The sequence below is a fragment of the Chelon labrosus genome (genome assembly GCF_963514085.1).
Source record: "Chelon labrosus genome assembly, chromosome: 20".
In the NCBI taxonomy this organism is placed as follows: domain Eukaryota; kingdom Metazoa; phylum Chordata; class Actinopteri; order Mugiliformes; family Mugilidae; genus Chelon; species Chelon labrosus.
The window spans coordinates 3,455,811-3,482,177 of record NC_140353.1 but is presented as its reverse complement, the minus strand read 5'-3'; the positions used below and the strand labels follow the sequence as shown (position 1 = coordinate 3,482,177).

Here is a 26,367-nt window from a genome sequence, read left to right as displayed (position 1 = left end):
TAGGCCTACATTATAAGTTACATTAGGTGGCGACTGTTTGCACTAGGCTACCATGGCATGTCCATTCGACAATGATCCCGTGGATGAAGGTGCAGCATTACTGCGCAGAGAATTGAATATTCGTCGGGAGATGATTATCAGACCGCGCATAGATGTTCTTGCATTTCCAGACAATTATCTTTTTGAGCGGTACCGTTTCACGTCACAGTCCATCATTTACATACACAACCTAATCCGTCCTTACATTTCCAACATTACCAACCGAAGTCATGCTCTCACATCCCAGCAGATATTGTGTGTTGCGCTGCGTTTTTTTGCAAATGGGAGTTTTTTATACAACGTCGGAGATGCAGATCACTTGAGCAAGGCAACTGTATGCAGAGCAGTCAGAAAAGTGTGCCTCGCCCTGAAACGGCTACTACCGATCTTTATTATTTTCCCTGGACATAAACCTGTCAGAGCCATCAAGGAGGAGTTCCACAGGATTGCAGGTGAATGATTTAGAGATCCATTCAATGAATATTAAATAATATTCTATTAATGACATTGTGCTGCAACCTCAGACTGGGATTATTAATTTTAATTTCTTTCAGGATTTCCCAGTGTGATTGGCTGCATAGATGGCACACACATCCCCATCACGGCTCCATCACATAATGAAGCAGATTATGTGAATAGGAAGTCCATTCACAGCATAAATGTGCAGGTACATGTGGATTGACTACTGTTTCAAAATGTTAAAGACTGCATCATAGTTCAACATCTGTCATTCTCTGCACTGTCAAGATCGTATGTGATGCTGCACACATCATTTCCAATGTGGAGGCCAAGTGGCCTGGGTCCGTTCATGACTCGAGGATTTATCGGGAGTCTAACCTGAGCAACAGACTGCAACGTGGTAAGCAGCCTAAAGATTTGCACAATACTGTATAATTCACTTGTCTCCCTCCTTTTAATATACTCTAATGTATCCACTTTACATTACAGGAGAGTTTGATGGCCATCTGCTGGGTGACAGGGGTTACCCATGCCAACCTAGGCTGCTGACCCCTTACCCTGACCCTGAACCAGGCCCCCAACAGAACTTCAACCGGGCTCACTGCAGGACGAGAGCCCGGGTTGAGATGACCATAGGCCTGCTGAAAGCCCGTTTCCAGTGCCTACGTCATCTCAGGGTGACCCCTGAGAGGGCCTGTGATATTATTGTGGCATGTGTTGTTCTTCATAATATTGCCACTATTAGAGGAGAGCAACACCCTGCCCTACAAATTGAAGACCCTGATGATGACCCCATCCACCTGTCAGCTATGCAGGACGGCAGAGCAGTCAGAGACACCATATGCCATTATCACTTCAGTGATTGAGTCACCATCATCACCACAACCACCACCACAGCAGTCAAATAAAGACATAATACACATTTCATTTGGTCTTCTTTATTTCCTGCAAATACAAGAGCTAGTTTAGTTAATGTTCCAATAGTTAACATAATTCACCTTTGACTATGCACCTACCTCTAACTTGTGCTCCAGTATTTCAATTTCAAGGTCTGCCTTCCTAATCTGGCGGTCCAAGTACTGCATTTCTTTGTCTGTTTTTTTAATATTTTTCAGCAGGTGAATTTTGTAAATCTCTTTGACTGTTAACTGGGAATACATACAAGGAGGACATTATACAGTTGCACATGAATTCCACAGAATGAATCTCTGGTGTTTACTGAACATCCATCTCACTGTGTCAATCTGTGCAGTGGAAGTTGAGGGACCCTCCTGCTGCTGCCCAGCCATGCACTGTTAAAAAAGGATGAGAATGTGTTAATACTTCAGTGTAGGCTAAATGTCACTCTATATTCCACCAGAATGTTAAGAAATGTAAATGGGAAGAGAACTATCAGTAACATATCAAGATGTTACCTCTATAGGCCTTTCTGGATCCCTCTCTGTAAAGGCAGCAGATAAAGTTTCCTCGTACTCTTCATCCTAGATGAGTGATACGTTTCAGTATGTTTAAACTACCATTTGACAAAATCTTTGGAGTACTGCCTACTTACAGTTACAAGGTCTGTTGTGGCGTGAGGGGGCTCCACCAGGCAGATAGCACCGTCAGAATCTGTTGGGACAAAAGTAAAAAAAAAGTCATGAAAGGGAAATAAATATTTTTATGAATAGGCTTAAAAAAATATATATAGGTCTAGGCATATTACATTTTATGAAAGCACTTGTGTCTTGGGGGGTGAGCTCAGAGGATGAGCTCCCTCCAGGGATTCCCTCAGCCACTGGCCTTCCTAGATTCTGGCTTAGGGCCAGCTCCTCTGCCTCTGTTAGAGGTGGCGGTGCTGGGCCACCACCCGTTTTACGGGCATCTGCTTTCTTTCTGTTCGCTGAGTAGAAGTCTGTGTTAGTTTAAATAGGCTTAATTATTTAAAAGAACACGATATAGATGAGAAGACATTTATGTGTGTGAAAACAGCATTATGTTGGGGATAAAACAACTGTACAGTCAAACAGCCACTTAATATTTACTTTACAATGTAAAACATGATCAAAATGAGGTACCCCCATGACATTATGCCGAGGTCTTACCTGTTTGAACAATGTTTTTATGTTTCATCTTAAGCTGCTGCCAAGTGCGCTTCTCCCCCGCGGGATTGCATCTAAATGAAATAAATTAATAGGCTACCACTCAAGCAGTTTCCCCCTGTAATATTATTGTGATTGCAAAGGACTACATTTAAACTTACGCATTGACCCGAGCAGCAATGTTCTCCCACGCCGTCTCCCTCTCTTTTGCTGCTGCAGCGGTGTTACACTTTCGTCTAAAAACGTGCTCAAACTCACCGTATGAGCGCATTAATATTTCCAGTTCGAGTTGGGTGAAAAACGTAGCCCTCCTCTTCCCCGTTGCCATGGTGACTCGTCGAATCGGGGCTCCATTGATGCTGTCTTTTTATACTTGTGGTGCTCGTGCTTAACTCCAGGTGAAACTACTCCGAGTTGATCTAACTAACTCAAATCAGCTGTTCTGGAACCGAAAACTCAGAGTTTCCTATCTCAGAGTAGATCAACTCAGAGTGCAAGGTTAGACTCAGAGTTTGTTGAACCTGCTTTGTGAAACGGACCTCTGGTGGTTAGTGCTGATGCTTAACAGCAACAAGGTTCCGGGTTCAGGAACTGGGTCCCTTTGTGTGAAGTTTGCATGTTCTCCCTGTGTCTGCGTGGGTTCTCTCCAGGTTCTCCAGCTTCCTCCCACCGTCCAAAGACATGCTGGTTAGGTTCATTGGTGATTCTAAATTGGCCGCAGGTGTGAGTGTGAATGGTTGTCTGTCTCTCTGTGTTAACCCTGTGATAGACTGGAGACCTGTCCAGGGTGTTACCCCGCCTGTTGCCTGATGACAGCTGAGATAGGCTCCAGTACCCCCCATGACCCTTCACAGGAAAAGTGGTTACAGAAGATGAATGAATGAATGTGGTTATTTTACCTGGTTCATACACTATATTGCCAAAAGTATTCACTCACCCATCCAAATAATTAAATTCAGTTGTTCCAATCACTTCCATGGCCACAAGTGTATAAGATCAAGCACCTAAGCATGCAGACTGCTTCTACAAACACTTGTGAAAGAATGGGTCGCTCTCAGGAGCTCAGTGAATTCCAGCGTGGTACTGTGATTGGATGCCACCTGCGCAACAAGTCCAGGCATGCCATATATTAATATATCATCAAGTGCAATGCAAAGCGCTGGATGCAGTGATGTAAAGCATGCCACCACTGGACTCTAGAGCAGAGGAGACACGTTCTCTGCAGTGATGAATCACGCTTCTCCATCTGGCAATCTGATGGATGAATCTGGGTTTGGAGCTTGCCAGGAGAACGGTACTTGTCTGACTGCATTGTGCTAAGTGTGAAGTTTGTGAAGTGGAGGGGGGGGGGGGGGGGGGGGGGGGTTATGGTGTGGGGTTGTTGTTCAGGAGCTGGGCTTGGGCCCTTATAGTTCCAGTGAAAGGAACTCTGAATGCTTCAGCATACCAAGAGATTTTGGAGACGGCCTGTTCCAACATGACTGCGCACCAGTGCACAAAGCAAGGTCCATGAGCGAGTTTGGTGAGGAAGAACTTGACTAGGCCTGCACAGAGTCCCTCACAAATGTGCTTCTGGAAGAGTGGTCAGAAATTCCCATAAACACACTCCTAAACCTTGTGGAAAGCCTTCCAGAAGAGTTGAAGCTGTTATAGCTGCAAAGGGTGGACCGATGTCATATTTAACCCTATGGATTAAGAATGGGATATCCCTTAAGTTCATAAGCGTGAGGAGGCAGATGAGCAATATAGTGTATTTTGCACTGAAGAACAACAAACATGGCCGAGGAAGCCCTCTGTCTCCCCCTGGTGTTGGAGGTTTTTACTACAGAGTGAAGTGGTCCTTACTGATTAAGGTGCATGAAGTCCCTTTCTCCCTTTAAGGTGCAGTGCAATGATAGTAATGTGTTAGTGTGCAGTGTTGACTTAGGGTAGGCAATACTTTCTTCATAGCGTTTGCCCCTTGCCCTGCTTGGGCTGACCTCAGTGTAACCTTTTTATTTTATCAGGCCTAGCTGGTCTCACCTGTGTCTTCTTCCCTCATTAGTTCTCATTGTATATAATAATAATCCTGGATTTTCCTATCACGTACAGATCAGGTGGTCAGGGATCAGACAGGCTCAGGGTAGTTCAATCATATGCAGGGTCAAAACCAGCAAATCAGGATTCAGGCTAAGTACAGAGGTCCCAGCAGACAAAAACTCAGGTAATATAGATAAGCTAAAGCCACAACAAGAAATCACTCAAAGAAACTGCCTGAAGCACTTAAGGAAATCCTACAAGACGGTTTGGCACAGGAGGAACGGAGCTTAAATACACAAGGGAGAGGAAGACAATGAGACACAGGTGAAACACATGAGGGCGGGGAAAGCAATCACAGACAGAACTAGACAGGAAGACAGGCTTCAGTAGACTGAGAATACAAAAAAAAAACAGGAAGTGATGAAAAGAGGACATAAAACTGAACTTAAAAATAACAGACACTAGGTGGTCCTGACTCTTCCTTTATCTTTGCTCAATTTGTCTGTTAACATAACCTGGATGTATGTGTTTTTTTTTTGGCACCGACTGTGTTTCATTCATCCTTTGTTTAATCACAGAATGCCAAGTTAACATACGGCCAACACTTGACAGCTGTGATGTCACACTGTCGTGACTAGCTAGCGCACCACCTGCCGGAGTATGCTACATTTTCCCCCCTTTTAAAAGCTTCAGAACAATTGCAATTAGGCTTGGAACAGTGTAGTGCAAAGAGCAACATTAGGGCCTGAACAGGGCCAACCTGGCTAGATAAACTGGGTAGACTACCAGTTTACCTGCATAGCCTTGTGGATTATTCTGCCACCTGACAGGCTATGCCCTGATCTAAATTATAAGTCTGTGGCATAATCCTTAAGATAAGGAGGCATCTGTGGACCCGGACAGGACGGGGCAACCGAACAGCGGAGGCTCGTCTGGCGCAACTGCTTCAGGAGGAGGACGCCCAGTAGGGGTCCCAGGCAGTGCAGCCGTGGTGTCCCATCCCCCTCTGCTGTACATTTCAGTCAGCTTTTACACATGAAGGTTTGCGTGCTTGTGTGAAGGTACTGTTTATGAGCTGGCACTCTAAAAACTTTTGCAGCATAAGCAGGAAGAGACACTTTAACCCTGTATTTAGACACGACTCAAACCAGACATTCAGGATATTATCTGTATGTGGTTATGAGGCAGCTTCACAATAAAAGTGTGTGGGTTTTTTTGGCAGTTAAATGTTTTTAATTTGAAACAGCTAAAACTCTGTAGACCTTTAATTAGGACTATTAGTTGTACATGAACAGGGCTGATGCCAGGATCATACTACGAGCAGCAACGTTACAAAACCAATTTATCTATATTACTATATTTGTCTTTATTTGTCTACCAAGATAAGACTATTTACTAGGTGTGTTTTTTTTTTTTTTGTATTTCACTCCCTTTAAGCATTTTGTTCCTAATTTATCTTCATAATTAATATTTATAATAAATTAATATTGTTATTGAGATTTTCTTATTGGTTTTTAGTTAAGCTAATGCTTAAACTTAAAACTACTGCAACTCTAGATAGATGAACCCATAGATGAAATACAGTACAGAGCAATGAGGGTACTTAATGTAAAGGCACAACCGTCAATACAGAGTAAACTGCTCTGTTCATATCAATAAAAATGTTTTTACCCTAAAAACCTCAGAGATATCCGAGGGTTCTTTGAGGCTAAATGTATTCACTTGTTTTAAAAGAATCTTGGCTTGTTCTACTGGCAGATCAATTTGCTTATTTTAAGTAATATATCCCTCAGTCTAAGATGTGCAGTGCAGGCTGCCACACTTTTCAACCATCCAGACATCCCGTCGGTGCTTTCTGGACAAACTAGTTGCCCTGAGTCAACTGTTTCCTTGTTTTAAGTTCACGTGTTTTCTTGTTATTGTCAGATAGTTTCGAATATCTGTGGTAATTTTGGCAGCACAGTGGCCTGGTGGTTAGTGCTGATGCTTAACAGCAACAAGGTTCCGGGTTCAGGCACTGGTTCCTTTCTGTGTGGAGTTTGCATGTTCTCCCTGTGTCTGCGTGGGTTCTCTCGAGGTTCTCCAGCTTCCTCCCACCGTCCAAAGACATGCTGGTTAGGTTCATTGGTGATTCTAAATTGGCCGTAGGTGTGAGTGTGAATGGTTGTCTGTCTCTCTGTGTTAGCCCTGAGATAGACTGGAGACATGTCCAGGGTGTACCCCGCCTGTTGCCCGATGACAGCTGAGATAGGCTCCAGTACCCCCCCATGACCCTTCACAGGAAAAGTGGTTACAGAAGATGAATGAATGAATGAATGAATGTGGTTATTTTACCTGGTTCATACACTATATTGCCAGAAGTATTCACTCACCCATCCAAATAATTAAATTCAGGTGTTCCAATCACTTCCATGGCCACAAGTGTATAAGGTGTATTTATGGTGTGGGGTGGTTTTTCAGGAGGTGGGCTTGGCCCTTTAATTCCAGTGAAAAGAATTCCGAATGCTTTAGCATAGCAAGAGATTTTGGACAATTCCATGCTCCCAACTTTGTGGGAACAGTTTGGGGATGACCCCTTCCTGTTCCAACATGACTGAGCACCAGTGCACAAAGCAAGGTCTATAAAGACATGGATGAGAGAGTTTGGTGTGGAAGAACTTGACTGGCCTGCACAGTCCTGACCTCAACCCAATAAAATACCTTTGGGATGAATTAGAGTGAAGACTGAGTATCAGTGTCTGTGCTTCTGGAAGAGTGGTCAGAAATTCCCATAAACACACTCCTAAACCTTGTGTGTCTAACACCTCTTCTTCCCAGAAGAGTTGAAGCGGTTATAGCTGCAAAGGGTGGGCCGACATCATATCAAACCCTATGGATTAAGAATGGGATATCCCTTAAGTTCATAAGCGTGAGGAGGCAGATGAGCAATATAGTGTATTTTGCGCTGAAGAACAACAAACATGGCCGAGGTAGCCCTCTGTCCCCCCCTGGTGTTGGAGGTTTTTACTACAGAGTGAAGTGGTCCTTACTGATTAAGGTGCATGAAGTCCCTTTCTCCCTTTAAGGTGCAGTGCAATGATAGTAATGTGTTAGTGTGCAGTGTTGACTTAGGGTAGGCAATACTTTCTTCATAGCGTTTGCCCCTTGCCCTGCTTGGGCTGACCTCAGTGGGACCTTTTGATTTTATCAGACCTCACTGGTCTCACCTGTGTCTTCTTCCCTCATTAGTTCTCAGTTTATATAATAATAATAATAATCCTGGATTTTCCTATCACGTACAGATCAGGTGGACACAAATGGAGGAGTCAGGGATCAGGCAGGCTCAGAGGTAGTTCAATCAGATGCAGGGTCAAAACCAGGAAATCAGGATTCAGGCTAAGGTACAAAGGTCTGGCAGGCAAAAACTCAGGTAATACAGATAAGCTAAAGCCACAACAAGAAATCACTCAAAGAAACTGGCTGGAACACTTAAGGAAATCCTACAAGACGGTTTGGCACAGGAGCAATGGAGCTTAAATACACAAGGGAGAGGAAGACAATGAGACACAGGTGAAACACATGAGAGCGGGGAAAGCAATCACAGACAGAACTAGACAAGAAGACAGGCTTCAGTAGACTGAGAATACAAAATAAAACAGGAAGTGATGAAAAGAGGACATAAAACTGAACTTAAAAATAACAGACACTAGGTGGTCCTGCCACTTCCTTTATCTTTGCTCAATTTGTCTGTTAACATAACATGGATGTATGTGTTTGTTTTTTGGCACCGACTGTGTTTCATTCATCCTTTGTTTAATCACAGAATGCCAAGTTAACATACGGCCAACACATGACAGCTGTGATGTCACACTGTCGTGACTAGCTAGCGCACCACCTGCCGGAGTATGCTACATTTCCCCCCCTTTTTAAAGCTTCAGAACAATTGCAATTAGGCTTGGAACAGTGTAGTGCAAAGAGCAACATTAGGGCCTGAACAGGGCCAACCTGGCTAGATAAACTGGGTAAACTACCAGTTTACCTGCATAGCCTTGTGGATTATTCTGCCACCTGACAGGCTATGCCCTGATCTAAATTATAAGTCTGTGACATAATCCTTAAAATAAGGAGGCATCTGGCAGACCCGGACAGGACAAGGCCCGAACAGCGGAGGCTCGTCTGGCGCAACTGCTTCAGGAGGAGGACGCCCTGTAGGGGTCCCAGGCAGTGCAGCCGTGGTGTCCCATCCCCCTCTGCTGTACATTTCAGTCAGCTTTTAAACATGAAGGTTTGCGTGCTTGTGTGAAGGTACTGTTTATGAGCTGGCACTCTAAAAACTTTTGCAGCATAAGCAGGAAGAGACACTTTAACCCTGTATTTAGACACGACTCAAACCAGACATTCAGGATATTATCTGAATGTGGTTATGAGGCAGCTTCACAATAAAAGTGTGTGGGTTTTTTTGGCAGTTAAATGTTTTTAATTTGAAACAGCTAAAACTCTTTAGACCTTTAATTAGGACTATTAGTTGTACATGAACAGGGCTGATGCCAGGATCATACTACGAGCAGCAACGTTACAAAACCAATTTATCTATATTACTATATTTGTCTTTATTTGTCTACCAAGATAAGACTATTTACTAGGTGTGTTTTTTTTTTTTTTGTATTTGATTCCCTTTAAGCATTTTGTTCCTAATTTATCTTCATAATTAATATTTACAATAAATTAATATTGTTATTGAGATTTTCTTATTGGTTTTTAGTTAAGCTAATGCTTAAAATTAAAACTATTGCAACTCTAGATAAATGAACCCATAGATGAAATACAGTACAGAGCAATGAGGGTACTTAATGTAAAGTCACAACTGTTGCTACTGAGTAAACTGCTCTGTTCATATCAATAAAAATGTTTTTACCCTAAAAACCTCAGAGATATCCGAGGGTTCTTTGAGGCTAAATGTATTAACTTGTTTTAAAAGAATCTTGGCTTTTTCTACTGGCAGATCAATTTGCTTATTTTAAGTAATATATCCCTCAGTCTAAGATGTGCAGTGCAGGCTGCCACACTTTTCAACCATCCAGACATCCCGTCGGTGCTTTCTGGACAAACTAGTTGCCCTGAGTCAACTGTTTCCTTGTTTTAAGTTCACGTGTTTTCTTGTTATTGTCAGATAGTTTCGAATATCTGTGGTAATTTTGGCAGCACAGTGGCGTGGTGGTTAGTGCTGATGCTTAACAGCAACAAGGTTCCGGGTTCAGGCACTGGTTCCTTTCTGTGTGGAGTTTGCATGTTCTCCCTGTGTCTGCGTGGGTTCTCTCCAGGTTCTCCAGCTTCCTCCCACCGTCCAAAGACATGCTGGTTAGGTTCATTGGTGATTCTAAATTGGCCGCAGGTGTGAGTGTGAATGGTTGTCTGTCTCTCTGTGTTAGCCCTGAGATAGACTGGAGACATGTCCAGGGTGTTACCCCGCCTCTTGCCTGATGACAGCTGAGATTGGCTCCAGTACCCCCCCATGACCCTTCACAGGAAAAGTGGTTACAGAAGATGAATGAATGAATGAATGAATGTGGTTATTTTACCTGGTTCATACACTATATTGCCAAAAGTATTCACTCACCCATCCAAATAATTAAATTCAGGTGTTCCAATCACTTCCATGGCCACAAGTGTATAAGGTGTATTTATGGTGTGGGGTGGTTTTTCAGGAGGTGGGCTTGGCCCTTTAATTCCAGTGAAAAGAATTCCGAATGCTTTAGCATAGCAAGAGATTTTGGACAATTCCATGCTCCCAACTTTGTGGGAACAGTTTGGGGATGACCCCTTCCTGTTCCAACATGACTGAGCACCAGTGCACAAAGCAAGGTCTATAAAGACATGGATGAGAGAGTTTGGTGTGGAAGAACTTGACTGGCCTGCACAGAGTCCTGACCTCAACCCAATAAAATACCTTTGGGATGAATTAGAGTGAAGACTGAGTATCAGTGTCTGTGCTTCTGGAAGAGTGGTCAGAAATTCCCATAAACACACTCCTAAACCTTGTGTGTCTAACACCTCTTCTTCCCAGAAGAGTTGAAGCGGTTATAGCTGCAAAGGGTGGGCCGACGTCATATTAAACCCTATGGATTAAGAATGGGATATCCCTTAAGTTCATAAGCGTGAGGAGGCAGATGAGCAATATAGTGTATTTTGCACTGAAGAGCAACAAACATGGCTGAGGCAGCCCTCTGTCTCCCCCTGGTGTTGGAGGTTTTTACTACAGAGTGAAGTGGTCCTTACTGATTAAGGTGCATGAAGTCCCTTTCTCCCTTTAAGGTGCAGTGCAATGATAGTAATGTGTTAGTGTGCAGTGTTGACTTAGGGTAGGCAATACTTTCTTCATAGCATTTGCCTCTTGCCCTGCTTGGGCTGACCTCAGTGGGACCTTTTGATTTTATCAGACCTCACTGGTCTCACCTGTGTCTTCTTCCCTCATTAGTTCTCAGTTTATATAATAATAATAATAATCCTGGATTTTCCTATCACGTACAGATCAGGTGGACACAAATGGAGGAGTCAGGGATCAGGCAGGCTCAGAGGTAGTTCAATCAGATGCAGGGTCAAAACCAGGAAATCAGGATTCAGGCTAAGGTACAAAGGTCTGGCAGGCAAAAACTCAGGTAATATAGATAAGCTAAAGCCACAACAAGAAATCACTCAAAGAAACTGGCTGGAACACTTAAGGAAATCCTACAAGACGGTTTGGCACAGGAGCAATGGAGCTTAAATACACAAGGGAGAGGAAGACAATGAGACACAGGTGAAACACATGAGAGCGGGGAAAGCAATCACAGACAGAACTAGACAAGAAGACAGACTTCAGTAGACTCAGGCTACAAAACAAAACATTTGTATCACCCTGCTTCTCTCTGCTGATCTTTTTGTTTCCTTCACAGTGAAACTTATTAAACTAAACTTCAGATCCTGCTTTTCCCTGTCATACCTACAACAGGTTTTCAGCCATTGCGTTCCAACCTGCACCTGTGTTGCAGACGTTTCTTATTTTGTAATCTGTTTCTTGTCTTACTTTGTTTGATTGGTTTCTGCTTGTGTGCTCTGCCCCCGTTAGTCTCACCTGTGTCTCGTTAGCCCCTCTCTCCGTGTGCTTGCATAGTCCTGCCTTCCTCTTTGTCCTTTGTCAAGGTGTCTCTTAGGCTGCGTTCAGACTGCCAGCCAAAATCCGATTTTTAGCCCATTCAGATTTGAATCGGATCTCGATTTTGAAGTCTGAACAGTGACAGATCACATGAAATCCGATTTTTGCCAAACGGTTGCAAACCACATCCAGAGGTAGTTTCATATCGCATTCGTATCGGATATGGACAGATGCGTCTCAGTCTGAACAGCTCCCAACACTCAGATGGGTTTTGACTGTCCGTGACGTCACTTACGCGACGCCAGGCCAGAACCAATGCGCCAGACCGCGTGCCTATTTCCGTTGTGGAGGAGCCACGTTACGGCCACGGACAGTGATATTACAGCTATCACAATGGAGGAGGACTTTGAAAACAATTCGCCTTGGACAGAGGAAGAAACTGCATGCCTTATAAATCTTTACACTGACGTGACGTACATCCATCGTGTTGTTTGTTGTTGTTTTGCTTGTCGCTGTCGCAATTATATGACGTCTGACAAATACATGTGCTGAATGACGCTTCCGCTCGTTGCTACAGCAACCTATCAGACCGGTGAAGAATGTGGCCCAGTCTGAACAGAACCATATCCGATTTGGACACTTGCTGAAGGCAGTGTGAACAGTCAGCCCTAAAAATCGGATATGAGAAGGAATCAGATTTGAATCAGATCCGTCTGCAGTCTGAATGCAGCCTTATATTTTCTCCTGTGCTGTTACCTCTTTGCTTTGGAAGTTGTGTTTTGAGTTGATAAAGGCTCATGTTCAGCTGGTAAACCCTCTCACAAACCTCTCCATGGGATGCTAGCAGTGCTCAAACGAGCCTCATTCAACTGCCTTCCCGTGGCCCCGTGAGGTGTTCACATGACACCTTTTTTTTTGGATTATTAGTGATGTACTAGAGACAGACAGATTTACGGGATTTTATTAACAACAAAAAACACGTTTTCACAGAACTCTCCTCACACACATTACCTGCAAATAAAAATCACATTTCATGCAGAGTTTCCTGCAGCTACTAAACAAGAGGTGCTCACATTTTACAAATTTACATTTCACATATATTTACACAATCTGGTGAGTTCGGTGTGCCACCTTAAACTCTGACACGACAAAACCGTAATTTCACTCATCAAATCCGCTTCACATTTATCATTTTTCACATGCTCTTAATTCCTCAGAAAACCCGTGAACACAAACACACTCCATGTGTCACACTGAATAGATTTGTCACACGTGGCATCTCTCATTTATGTACAGTCGATGGCGTTGGCACATTGCTGATCTGTTCTGGTCGTCATCTCGACCATCTGCAAGCTTTATTTGATCTGCAGCTGCAGGTTCAGATTAAAACCTGCTCACTCTCAAAGATTTTAAATTATGTAGAGCAACAAATATTTAGTGAGACTAAAGACGAGATCCTCAAAGTCCAATTCCCGGCTGTGGATCGGTTCACGCTTGGTGTTTGATTTTGAAGGTGGAAGAAAGTTTTGCAGAAGGAATAATAAATGCGTACATGTTCCTGTGAAATAAAAGTGACGGTTCAGATCAAACCCCCTGAGAAAAACTGCACCGTCAGCTTTTCCTGTCCATGTGCTGAACTTGCATTTCACCTGCGGTGTTTCCTTAGTTGTGAGGCATCAGCAAGCTGAAGCAGGAGAAAGGCAGCATGGACAGACAGTCTGTGTTGGTGTTGACCTGCATGTCACCGAATAAAACTCTCCTATCGGCGTCATAGCTGCCTATCTCCTTCTTGAGTTAATGGGGGGCCTTTGATGGGAGGGTTAGGGTTAGGGTTAGGGTACTCTGTGGATCATCCCACAGATACTTTATCAGTTTGGGATCTAGTGAATGTGGAGGCCAGGTCAACACCTTGTGCTGTTCTTCATGTTGACCTGCATGTCACCGAATAAAACTCTCATATCATTTTAATCAAACTAAACATATGTTTTTGGATTTATAACCAAGCTGTATTTCTTTTTTCCTTCTTGTATGTGCACCATATTACCTTTTTATAATGTTTGACTTTTGCACTTAATTCCCTTGTTACAATGACAATGAAGTAAGACAATAAAATATATTTTTGCTGGGCTTTTACCGTGAAGAAATGTTTGTTTATTCTTATTAAGTATTGCATCTTTGTTTTTTAACTTAACATGAATAAACTTTGACTTTAAATCATATTTCTTTTTCAAAAAGTCTAAAAAACATACCAAATTCAAAGCTACATGAATTAAGAAAAACAATGCTACGCCCATTTAAGTAAAAGTAAACATACATTTTAGATGTAGGCCTAAAAATGTAAATACATTATATTATATATTTATGTAAATATATTTTCACCAAGCCATATTTCTTTTATCTTTCTTATATTTAAGCTTTGCTGGGCTTTTAATTTGAACAGAAGTACTATTTTGTTCATTCTTTTTGTTTTTCCACTACATGAACACTACTACCACTACATACTGCTTTACTCAAACAGAAAGCATCCAGTTCATGGCACACATCCACTTGTGGTTCTATTCTAGAGGCAGGGTGACCCAGCTGCGGTCCTGTCTGGGTGATTTAATCATAGCGGTGCATTGTGGGTATTCTCAGGAAGTCACATGACTTACTGTAAAGAAGAAGAGACATGTGTGCGCTGCAGTGACTCAAGGGAGCTCAGTCAGTCCTGCAGAGGAAGAGACGGCATCTCACAGGCAGGACTGAAGCCAGACGAAGCTTTTAATGCTCCATATGTGTTTAGGCTCAGAGCTCATGAACAGTACATTAAAAAAACTGACAACTGAAATATGACTTGAAATATATATAGTATGTATGCATACTAGTATGCAAACACATGTCTTCACATGAGGATATAGGAAGAATGACTACAACCACGTGGTCAATGATTCTTCATCCTGAAGAAAGGTCAAATGAAACACCCGCTTGTCTATAAGGCACACAAAGAATGCCTAAAAGACATTACACCATTTCTTAGATTGAACTGAGTTGAATAAATGTAAACAATGCACGAGAAGTTCATGTCAAAGCTACTATTGCATTTGTAATAAATAGATTAATTGCAGCAATGAAAACGGCTGGTGAGTCAGCCCATGGCAGCTTTTTTGGGAACCGTTTCGATCCTTCCAGAGATCAGTTTCTGTTTCAGTTGTGCATGCATTGTCCCATTATGCAAAGCAGTAGTGGTGTAAAATGAAAAGCCTTTACTGTCATTGTATAACAGGAGACGATAAGATTGGCAGGGAATGGGAATGTGTGGAATCCCCGAGGGCAGTAGGTCAAACCGAAGAGGGTGGGGTTGGAGTCCTTCACAATATTTTTTTGCTCTTGAGAGGAAGCGTGTGTCTGCAATGTCATGGAGTGATGGATGATCTTCTGTGCTGCGTTGATAACACATTGCTGAGCATTACCTTTAACTTTATGGTGAGAGAAACATTAGAGATGAAGAGCTCTCTGCTGCCACCACATGGTCAAAGTCATGCATTGCACCAGCCACAACATTAAAACCACTGACAGGAGAAAATAACATTGACAATTCAATGTTCTGTTGGAAAACTTCTGGACCTGGCATTCATTGGTGTAGATGTTACTTAGACATGTAGCACCCACCTAGACCAGACCAGGCACCCCCACCCCATAGCAATGACACTCCTTGATGGCAGCAGCCATCCCCAGCAGGAGGCAGTCTGACACAGACACACACACAAAAACACTTTAGGAACAACTCAAACAGCACAAGGTGTTGACCTGGCCTCTGAATTCTTTGTTGATTGACCACTCCTGTGGAGGGGAACGGTCTCCTTAAATCTCCTCCATTTCTTCTCAATCTGTCTGATTGTCGATTATTTGTAGATTCCAAACTCTTAGAGAAAGCTCCGTTGTCCGTGCCATCAAACACTTCCACAAACATGTGTCGTGATTTCTCCAATTAGATTAGATTAGATTAGATTTAATTTGTCCTTGAAATTACCTTGTAAACCTACAAGTGCACTTTTGGGCATCACAGATATGTAAGATTGGCTCATTTCCCCCCGAATCAACTTTATTATTTACTAGAGAAGATCTGATCCTTACTCTCTCCATTCACCAGATCATTTGTTGCTTTCTGTTCCACATGTCTGTACTGAATTGGGTAAAAGGACTCCTCTGATCCACTCAGTAGGTTCTGCATGGAATATGTTGCAGAATGACTTTTATTTTATTTGTCTTAAATGTAACCGTGACTTGTATTTGCTGCTGCCTATCTAGGCCAGGACTCCCTTGAATGAGAGGTTCTTAATGAGATCTTCCTGGTTAAATAAAAGGTTCAGTAAAAAAACTCAGCCACAAACAGACTTAATTTTCCCGTCGACTGCAAGAAACCACAAAAGATGTATATAAAATCATATTTAAGTACATCTGTGAACTAATGTGCTGCGATAAAAATGTAATTTCTTCCTCTGAAAAGAAGCAGATTTGTCATAGAGAGTAGCATAAAGGGAAGCAAGTAAATGCACAGTTTAATCATACTTTGCCCTTACAGCTCACTATCATTGTTTCAACATTCCTCCTCCGGTGCACAACGCAAACATCAACCAGAGTCGATAATTAACAATGACTCTTATTGATGTTTGCGTTATGTGGAAAAAATAAAAAAACCTGTCTGCCCAGACTTTCACGTTGCTTTTACGCAACAGATTCCTCCTGCTATCTTTTTCATTATTAAAGAAAGTGAAAGTAGCTCTGCAACAAAAAGTGGAGTGGCTGCGGTGGCTTTCACCTGGGCTTTCATTCACAGGTAAGGCAACACTTCTTCTTCTTCTTTTTCTTCTTCTTTTTCTCTCATAAATATTTGCCTTTACATGTAGAAACTTTGCTTTAGGTGACAAGTTCTGGTTGCTGGTGTCAAGTCTGTTTAAACAAAGACGGCCTTTAAAGTGGATTACTCAACGTTTATTTGTCAGACACAGTTAATCCTTCTCACTCAAGGTAAGAGTCAGTGTGCTGAACTAAGGACTCCAGTCTAATCTAATATAATCTAATCTTTGCATGTATTATATACATGTCAATATTTTCTCAGAAATTATGTTGAATGTAGAAAACCCAAATCATATTATATTGCCTAAAGATAGTTAATTATATGGAAATTCATTAAATTATTCTTATTTTTATTACTATTACTATGTAAAATAAAATCATAAACAATTAAAAATGACAACTTTTTGTATCTTGTTTTGTCCGACGGATGTGTAAAACTCAGAAGATATTCAGTTTATTGTTAGATTATGTCAAAGCATCAAGTCTTCAAGCTAAATACAAAAAGCTTATGAGACATTATGGTTAAAAAGAAATGTAAAATAGTTTGCTAATTGATTAATTGACCTATTACAGAACTAAGAAGAGCTACAAGATGTTCCTCACTCTAATGGTTAAAACAAGTCTCTGTAAGGTTGTGTTAAAAAAACTTTATTTTCATTATAGCTGATTTTCATGACCTCCTCTTGTCAACGCTGTGTCGACATTTTTTTACTTAAAAACAGATGAAATGGATCATGAAACGTGAGAAGGAAGATTTCTTAGTGGACAAATTGCCTCTCGTCTTTTACACGCTGTAGCTTCAGATTCAAGAGTTTCCTTTTCCTTTTCTCTCCTTGTTGTGGGACATGTTGACTGTCTTGCTGTTTGTCAAGCAACAGCTGCTTGACAGACATTTTTATTTAATTTCAGTTCTTTCCTCAGAGTGTGATGAGATGTCAGAAACCATGAGCAAGTCCAAGGATGACACCAAGAAGGAGCAGGCGTCCCCCAAGAGCAACGAGTCACCCAACGGTACCACTCTGGGAATGTTGAATGCACTCAGGAAAAGCATGGGCCTTGGGAAGCTGAAGTCGAGGCCCGCATTCAGTATGCCAGAGTCTATGGCCTCATCTCCACCATTGGAAGTAGCGGAGACACAAGGTGAGAGTTGGTGTTTCTGTTCTGATGATTCAGCCAACAGTACGTGGATACAGTGGGAACTTTAACTTTGAACCCACTGAGCAGCAGAGAAGTCCTAACACAAGTTCCATTTGATGAGATAAGAAATCTTATCAAATGAAACTTTGCTTCATTCACTTCATATTAAACGTCCTCAACTTGTATGAACTTGTTTTATCTGTGGGGTTTATTGTGTGTGTGCAAGCGTTGTTGTCCCGTGTGTCTTCTACATTCAGCTACTCTACTTTGGTTGAATGTCAGCTCAAAACCACAATAACGTCTCATAACTTAATTCTGTAACAGTAATTACAAAAACAGTTGTATTTAGACAGTTGTAATATCCAAAAATGCCCATGAGATTCATTAGATTGCTGCATAAAAAGGGTATTAGATCCAGGAAAACACATTAACCACTCAGTACGGATATTCTGAACTGACAGCTGAATCGTTGTTGCCTTCAAATGGAGTCATGTTTATCGTGTTCATGAGTTAAACTTTGTACGAACAGCGCCCTCTTGTTCTATTTCGCAAGTGGAAATCTTTGGAAAACTGTGAGATTGTGACTCGTGACGCGTTGGCTGACATTTTTAAAAATAATGGAGATGGATGGTGAGTTGATAAATTCTGATTTAGTTGTGTAGATTTTTTCTGGTGGTTTCTTTGTGCGCTTGAATTTCGTATGTAAATTTACCTGGTCGTTAGCTAGCTAGACTCCAACAACCATTACCTCTCACGACCGAAGTTACCAACTGAACACCATGGATTGTTTATGTGAAACTTCGGCCTTGTGTACGCGGTTTGAACTTGACAGGTTCGACTCTGAAATACAGCATCTAGTGGACATAAATGGAACTGCAGCGTAGTTTAGTCCAAAGTACAAGACTTCCAAGGAGCTCTCAAGTTTCCATTCCCTTCTCACAGAGCAGAACTGGGGAGCCAAGGCAAGAAGATCAATCAGGAGAGTCCAGAAGACTTTGACAAGTCCCAGAGGTCCTAAAGATGGAAAAAGTCCTTCTGTGACCGATGGACACCCTTCAGTGGATGACAAGAAGGCTCCAGTCCAGTTGCTGATTGCTACCATTAATGCTTCAGGAACAGAGATATAAAATCATGTAAAATATGATTTCAGGAAGAACTATTGCGAGATTAATGTAGAGAAAATCCATTAAATTATCTAAAATAGACGTGATCTGCAGTGTTAAATATAAGAAATATTTCTTTTATGAAGTTTGAATGCATCATTTTATTCCAATGTCCAACAGTTCATTGTAAACCTTTATTTAGCCTCCTCAGTGATCCCCACATTTGAGCAGCACCTCGAGGAACAACGCTTCTGTGAGGCCAGCCAGCTGTTGATAGACAAGGAGAAACATCTGTTTGGGAATATAACAGAGGCAGAGGATCTTATTCGTCCCAAAGAAGAAGAACAAAAGCTCGCTGCATACCACAGGGCCCTTGAAAAGCTTGTAATGGAGACCGTGATGCAGAGTCTGTCTCTCAGTGGAGAGGAGGTCAACGATGACAACAACACGGCGGTGTCTGCTCATGTGGCGGCTCTAACGTCCGCAGTGAAGGCCATCACCCAGGAGGAGGAGCAGGACCAGATGTGGAAAAGCAGAAGTGGGATGGCGCCACCATGGAGGCCCTGCAACTGGAAGAAGACCCACGACTCCATGCTGAGCGCCTTGGTTGAAGGGCGTATGACACCCCCTGCTAACCTAGAGAAGCAGTCGTCCATCCAGAACATGGGCAGGCAGCTGAAGGAGGACCTGCTGCTGGTGGTGAAGGTGGTGAAGAGCTGCTACCCACCTGACAGGGACATCTGTAACTTTTACGCTAAACTTTACCACCAAATCTTCAGCACCAGACTCAGAAAGATTGCAAAATTAAATCTGGATGCCAAGGATCGTGCTTTCCTCCTGCAGTGGGTTAATGAGTATCCAGGGTAAGTCATTAATCCAGTCTTTGTTTCATATTTTATATTTCTGTTGTTTGTCTTTGCAGCCTAAACATGGAGATGTGTGTCTGTCAGGAAGTTTATTAGTCAATCAGTTATTAGTCTATAATTTTATATTGTTTATATCATACAAACTTATCCATTCAAATAACATGGTGATTTTAGGGACAGTGTTTCTGCTGCTGTTGGTAACATGGAAGTGATTCTGGCGGCCATGTTGTCCTCCCAATAGCTCCAACAACGGGACAAAAGGTCGTCTTGATAATAACTTTAGTCCATGATCGAACTTGTTTTTGGTCTCCAGAAGTTTTTCTCCAAAATAAATGATAATAAATCACTCGGTGTAACTGTTCTTCACCACCATCAAGAATATCAGGACAACGGAAAACGCCTATAATCATCTTATCTCTTATTTCTCTACATGGGTTAGGGTTAGCACACACTAGCAATTCTTCCAGGAGAGGCAACTGGATGTATTTACAGCTCAACGTTAGGGTTTGACATTGAGCTTTGAGTTATTGCAACACGGTCACACCCTGGTGTTCAACAGGCTGCATCCTGCCCTTGTTTTGAAACTCCTATAGAAACATACATTGGCTGGCAGAGTGAGGTAAAGGTTAAGCTGAGAATGAATGCATCTTTGCAAGATGAAAGATATTTCCTCTGTGTGGCAGAATCTTCCAAAACCCAGAGCTGGCCAGAGAGATCGATGCAGGAGCGCTGGGAAAGCTGCTGCCTCAAGACTTACTGACACGTTGCGAGCAACAGCATCTGGAGAAACAAGAGGTAACACCTGAGGGTTTAATTAGACGTTAGCTGCATTTTTAGTTTATTCTTATTATCACATGTAGTTTTTGGAGGTTTTACAGCAGCTGCACGGTTGGAAAATCAGTCTGCAGCAGCCTCAAATAACAAATAGGCATGAACTGACTGTATGTTAAATGTGACATGTTGTTGTTGTGTGTTCAGGCTGAGCTGAAGACTTACATCAAACGAGTCCTGGATGACGCAGTGGAAAAGTGGAAAACAGGAGAGGAGCCGACAAGAAAGGACGGCTACTACGTCAGTCATGTGGCCTACGACATCATCCAGGTAGAGCATCGATACGACATGACGCCAAAGCATGATGATGGGCTCAGCATCAGCTTTACAAAGATTTATAAAAAACAGCTTGTAGCTTGTAGCAGTTTCCAAAAAGTGTAGACAGACGTTTAGAAAACTGTTGAAGTATTAACCAAATGAGATAAATGTTTTCCTCAGATGTTGGTAGAGACCAAAAATGGAACATGTCCACTATCAGACTCAATGCAGAGGTAACGAGACATCATGCGATTTCCTAAGGTGTCATTTTGTTTTGAGAGACACCTTTTTTTCTGTTTTATACTAACAGAAGCGTCCTTCATCTCGTGCAGGTACAAAGTCTTTCACGAAGACATCATCAAGCAGAATAACCCCAACAGCGCAGCGTTCATTAAAGCAAACCTCGGCTGCATTGAAGACTTTAGGTACGTTTGTGATCCAATGATCAGGCGACGAATGAAAACAGTCAGAGGACAGTGAGCTCATGTGTGCTCTGTCTGTCTGCAGGGACGTCCTCGTCAATAAGAGACATCTGTTCAAGGACGACGTGCAGAGAAGCTGTTTGTCTCTCATGACTGACATGAAACAATCTGCACACAAGTATTTATTGAGTCCTGTGCACAAGAACCTCAAGGTAAGTTTTCTTTCTTGTTGTCAACAGGTCTCAATATATATGAATTCATCTGAGCCACGTGTCTGTGGAGATTCTCAGTCATCCAGGTCATGATACATGAACAAACAAAGCCACTCAACCAACTGCCTTTGTATCCGCAAATGTTGACTAGCAGGTATTTCTCGTTTACACGCATCCTGGTGCTGTTGTCCTTAATAATCCACTCGACTTCCAGATGATGTGACAAAAAATAAAAACTTTTATTCCACAAGTGTCCCTGAATTATCCACAAAATTAGCTTTCTCTTAATCAAAAATACAGAACAGGACACGGTAAAAAAAAACGTGTGTCTCCACTGCTAGTCTGGGGTTCTACCACGCAGGTAAACGACACCACTTGAACCAAAGTGCGAGGCTGCTGCCTCTTAGGGCCTGTCCACACGGAAACGCGTTTTGGTCTAAATGCAGATGTTTTGCATTGTTTTGGCCGATCGTCCACACGAATCCTGTAAACGCATAGCCCTAAAATGCACTTTTCTGAAACCGGGTCCCAGGGTGGAAAAATTCCCAAACGCACCTCTTGCGTTTTAGTGTGGACGGCGAAAACGGAGAAAACGATGATGTCATCGCCACACCCCTCGAGCAGCCTTCCACCTCCAGCGAGACGTCTCATAACAACATCAACAACAATGGCGGACTACATGCTCGTTTTCCTGCTGGAGAAGATATTGAGCCTATTAGGGTTACTAGGGCAAAATATCATTTCTCCTTGAGTTTGGTTTCTTCTAAAGCCGATTTGTAAACAGCGCTCAAGCTTTATGCGCATGCCCCACCTCTTCCTCTCCGTTTTTGGTGAATTTCTGAAACAGCACCACCTATATGCCTGGAATATGAAGTAGCATTTTCAGTCTATTGAAACGGATCTGTGTGGACGCGGATATTCTTTAAACGATGCCAGGGAAAACGGATAGGGAAAAGATCGTTTTCGTACGTGTAGACGTGGCCTTAAAGCTACAGTACCCCAGTAATAAACTAACTAATAAATGACCATTAGACAACTATGTAAACTTAAAATTCAAAAGTTACAATAAATGTTTATTTCAATAACACAAGAAGATAAGGAGAAAAGAGAATATTAGCAAGCTCATTCTTGCCTCATACAGCCGTCTTCAGTTGTTCTCCAATATCTATTAAAAAATGTCCTTAAATTAAAACCATTTTAGATCTGACACGTCCCATCATCCACAAACAGAGCACCAAATGTGAAAATAGTCCCCAGCAGATCAACAGCTTCCTCCTGTTTGAAAAAATAATAGATGATGTGTTTGTGGTAAAAGCTAAAGATAAAAACATAAAGTCTTACGTTTGTACCTCTCATAGCCACATTACCAGAAGCTGGCAACGAAGGACTGGCTGAACAACGAGGAGTTTGAGAAGCTGCTGGACGGCATCGAAAAAGAACTGCAGGAGCTTCAGGGTCCCAAACAGTCCTGTTATCAGGTAAAGTCTAAACAGTCTAAAGTTAAAACTAAATATACTAAAATGTGCCCTGATTGCTGATTGGATGTTGGGAACCATTTCAGGAGCTGATTGGCCAGCTTCACCAGGAAGTGACAGAGGAATACGTCAGGAGGCTGCTGAGAGGAGACGTCAAACTGAAGGACAAGGATCGGCAGCAGAAGGCCTACACCACCGTGACAGACAACGCTGAGAGTTTACACAACCTGTTCCAGAAGTTGGTGAGAGCGTCACCACACACTGACTGAACAACAAACTGATCAGATTCAGACTGAATTCAGGCAGAAATCTGGTTAATGTGCACGTTTACCTTTATATTAATGTTGCTGCAGGAGCATGGTAGTTTTGATTTTACCATCTCAAGCTTCTCAAGTCTCCTGATGATGATAAGAAAAGCAGGCTGTGCCACCAGCTCAGAGTACTGATGAGAGTTTAGTCGAAAAAAAATAATTTTTAAACAAAGCAAAAACAATCTTGGAGCTGGTGTGGTAGAAAAATAGCTGAACATTTACACATGTTTGAGAATTGAGGTTGTTGTCTTGTCCTTTGATAAAGAGATCGTGACAGTATTTAAACCCAAGTTACATTATTCTCTAGTCACTTGCCATTTCATTAGGTACACTAGTCCTGGACCAAATCTTATCTTCATGACTCGTACAATGTTCAGTTTATGTTGAAACAGGGTTAGAAAGGTGGAAATTCAACTGTTTGATCATTGGATGTAGTTTGTTGTGCAGGTAAACTGGAATGAATTAGTGTTTCGACGAGTATGAGGTTGTCAAAATAATAGGAACACGTGTCGGTGCAAACTACAGGCTCTTAAAATTAAAACATTGTTGAATTGCAGCTCTCCCAGTTATTTGAAACTAACGTTGAACACCAGAACCTTCATAAAGTTAAGATTATATGCAGTGCTGTTTTATATTATAACGTTTCCACCAGTGTACCTAATGAACTGGCAAGTGAGCGTGTGTCACATGCAAAAAACTGAAACTTCACCCAATAACAGAAGCTCCAGTTTTAGTCAACCTTCAGACTGAACTGATGCAACTGCTCGGCCTTGACAGGGATCACAGGACGACTGGTTAAAGGAAATCCTGACCAAGATTGCAGAAGTGCTGAAGCTCCAGGACATCCCCACCATACAGATGCAAGTAGTCGCACTGGGAGTTGCTCATCCTGACCTCAGGTGACCACCTACACCTCTGCATTTAAGGTTTAACTTTAACACAGACAGCAGTGAAGCGTGCTCTCGAGTGTAAACCGTCACATAACAATCTCTTCATGCCTTCTTTCCCCCCTACAGTGAGGCACACGTCTCAGCTTTGCTCAAAATGAAGACGAACCTCTCCCAAAACGACAGGAACAACATCAAAGAAACTCTATTGGACACTTTGAAAGAAATCAATGTTGACGCTGATGCCCAGGAATTTTTCTCCAAAATTACTCTCAAGACACAGACATTCAGGACATTACCAGTATGTGGTTGTAAGGGAGCTTCACAATAAAAGGCAGTTAAATGCTTTTAATTTGAAACAGCTAAAACTCTGTAGACCTTTAATTAGGACTATTAGTTGTACATGAACAGGGCTGATGCTAGGATCATACTATGAGCAGCAACGTTACAAAACCAATTTGGCTATATTACTATATTTGTCTTTATTTGTCTACCAAGATAAGTCTATTTACTATTTTGGTTGACTTTTTTTTGTATTTCATTCCCTATAAGCATTTTGTTCCTAATTTATCTTCATAATTAATAATTATAATAAATTAAATTGTTATTGAGATTTTCTTATTGGTTTTTAGTTTTGCTTTAAAAGAATCTTGGCTTTTTCTACTGGCAGATCAATTTGCTTATTTTAAGTAATATATCCCTCAGTCTAAGCAGTGCAGTGCAGTTTGCAGTTTCCACACTTTTCAACCATCCAGACATACCATCAGTGCTAGAGTCAACTGTTTCCTCATTTTAAGTTCACGTGTTTTCTTGTTATTGTCAGATAGTTTTGAATATCTGTGGTTATTTTGGCAGCACAGTGGCGTGATAGTCAGTGCTGATGCTTAACAGCAAGAAGGTTCCGGGTTCAGGCACTGGTTCCTTTCTGTGTGGAGTTTGCATGTTCTCCCTGTGTCTGCGTGGGTTCTCTCCAGGTACTCCAGCTTCCTCCCACCGTCCAAAAACGTGCTGGTTAGGATCACTGGTGATTCTAAATTGGCCCTGCAATAGACTGTCCAGGGTGTACCCATCCCCTTGCCCGATGACAGCTGAGATTGGCTCCAGCAGACCCCGTGACCCTTCACAGGAAAAGTGGTTACAGAAGATGAATGAATGAATGCACTATATCGCCAAAAGTATTCACTTGCCCATCCAAATAAATAAATTCAGGTGTTCCAATCACTTCCATGGCCACAGGTGTATAAGATCAAGCACCTAGTCATGCAGACTGCTTCTACAAACATTTGTGAAAGAATGGGCCGCTCTCAGGAGCTCAGTGAAGATTGGATGCCACCCGCACAACAAGTCCAGTCATGAAATTTCCACAGTTAACTGTCAGTGGTATGATAACAAAGTGGAAGTGATTAGGAACGTTGATAGAGAGTTGATCGCTACAGACCTCCAAACTTCATGTGGCCTTCAGATTAGCTCAAGCACAGTGGATGGAGAACTTCATGGAATGGGTTTCCATGTCTCCAATCTGGGTTTGGAGCTTGCCAGGAGAACGGTACTTGTCTGACTGCATTGTGCCAAGCGTGGGGCTGTTGTTCAGGAGCTGGGCTTGTGCCCTTATCGTTCCAGTGAAAGGAACTCTGAATGCTTCAGCATACCAAGAGATTCTGGAGATTTTGGAGATGGCCTGTTCCAACATGACTGCCCATCAGTGCACAAAGCAAGATCCACGAGTTTGGTGAGGAAGAACTTGACTGGCCTGCACAAAGTCCCTCACAAATGTGCTTCTGGAAGAGTGGTCAGAAATTCCCATAAACACATTCCTAAACCTTGTGGAAAGCCTTCCCAGAAGCGTTGAAGCTGTTATAGCTGCAAAGGGTGGGCCGACGTCATATCAAACTCAATGGATTAAGAATGGGATAACCCTTAAATTCATAAGCACGTCGAGGCAGATGAGCAATATAGTGTATTTTGCACTGAAGAACAACAAACATGGCTGAGGTAGCCCTCTGTCTCCCCCTGGTGTTGGAGGTTCTTACTACAGAGTGAAATGGTCCTTACTGATTAAGGTGCATGAAGTCCCTTTCTCCCTTTAAGGTGCAGTGCAATGATAGTAATGTGTTAGTGTGTAGTGTTGACTTAGGGTAGGCAATATTTTCTTCATAGCGTTTGCCTCTTGCCCTGCTTGGGTTGACCCTTAAGGTGCGCTTAAGGAAATCATACAAGAAGATCTGGCATAGGAGCAATGGGGAACACAGCTTAAATACCCAAGGGAGAGGAAGACAATGAGACACAGGTGAAACACATGAGGGCGGGGAAAGCAATCACA

The 26,367-nt window shown here is 42.2% G+C and overlaps 1 protein-coding gene across 1 annotated transcript; it reads left to right on the top strand.

The window, feature by feature from the left end:
• The first annotated feature begins 17,478 nt into the window (after nt 1-17,478).
• On the top strand, nt 17,479-24,504 carry LOC311505754 (tumor necrosis factor alpha-induced protein 2-like). The gene is made up of 11 exons (XM_084569496.1): nt 17,479-17,685; nt 18,988-19,648; nt 20,335-20,446; nt 20,630-20,752; nt 20,921-20,973; nt 21,073-21,165; nt 21,248-21,374; nt 22,733-22,852; nt 22,936-23,091; nt 23,938-24,059; nt 24,177-24,504. Exons 1-11 carry the CDS (start codon nt 17,490-17,492, stop codon nt 24,376-24,378), a joined length of 1,965 nt encoding a protein of 654 aa, XP_084425622.1. The 5' UTR covers nt 17,479-17,489; the 3' UTR covers nt 24,379-24,504.
• The last annotated feature ends 1,863 nt before the right edge of the window (nt 24,505-26,367 follow it).

Excerpts from the sequence above, each read along its gene's own strand:
- LOC311505754 (XM_084569496.1), top strand. The coding sequence starts at position 17,490 with ATGAGCAAGTCCAAGGATGACACCAAGAAGGAGCAGGCGTCCCCCAAG. Across the intron at positions 19,649-20,334 it reads TGGGTTAATGAGTATCCAGG|AATCTTCCAAAACCCAGAGC; the intron begins GTAAGTCATTAA and ends TCTGTGTGGCAG. Across the intron at positions 21,166-21,247 it reads GGCTGCATTGAAGACTTTAG|GGACGTCCTCGTCAATAAGA; the intron begins GTACGTTTGTGA and ends GTCTGTCTGCAG.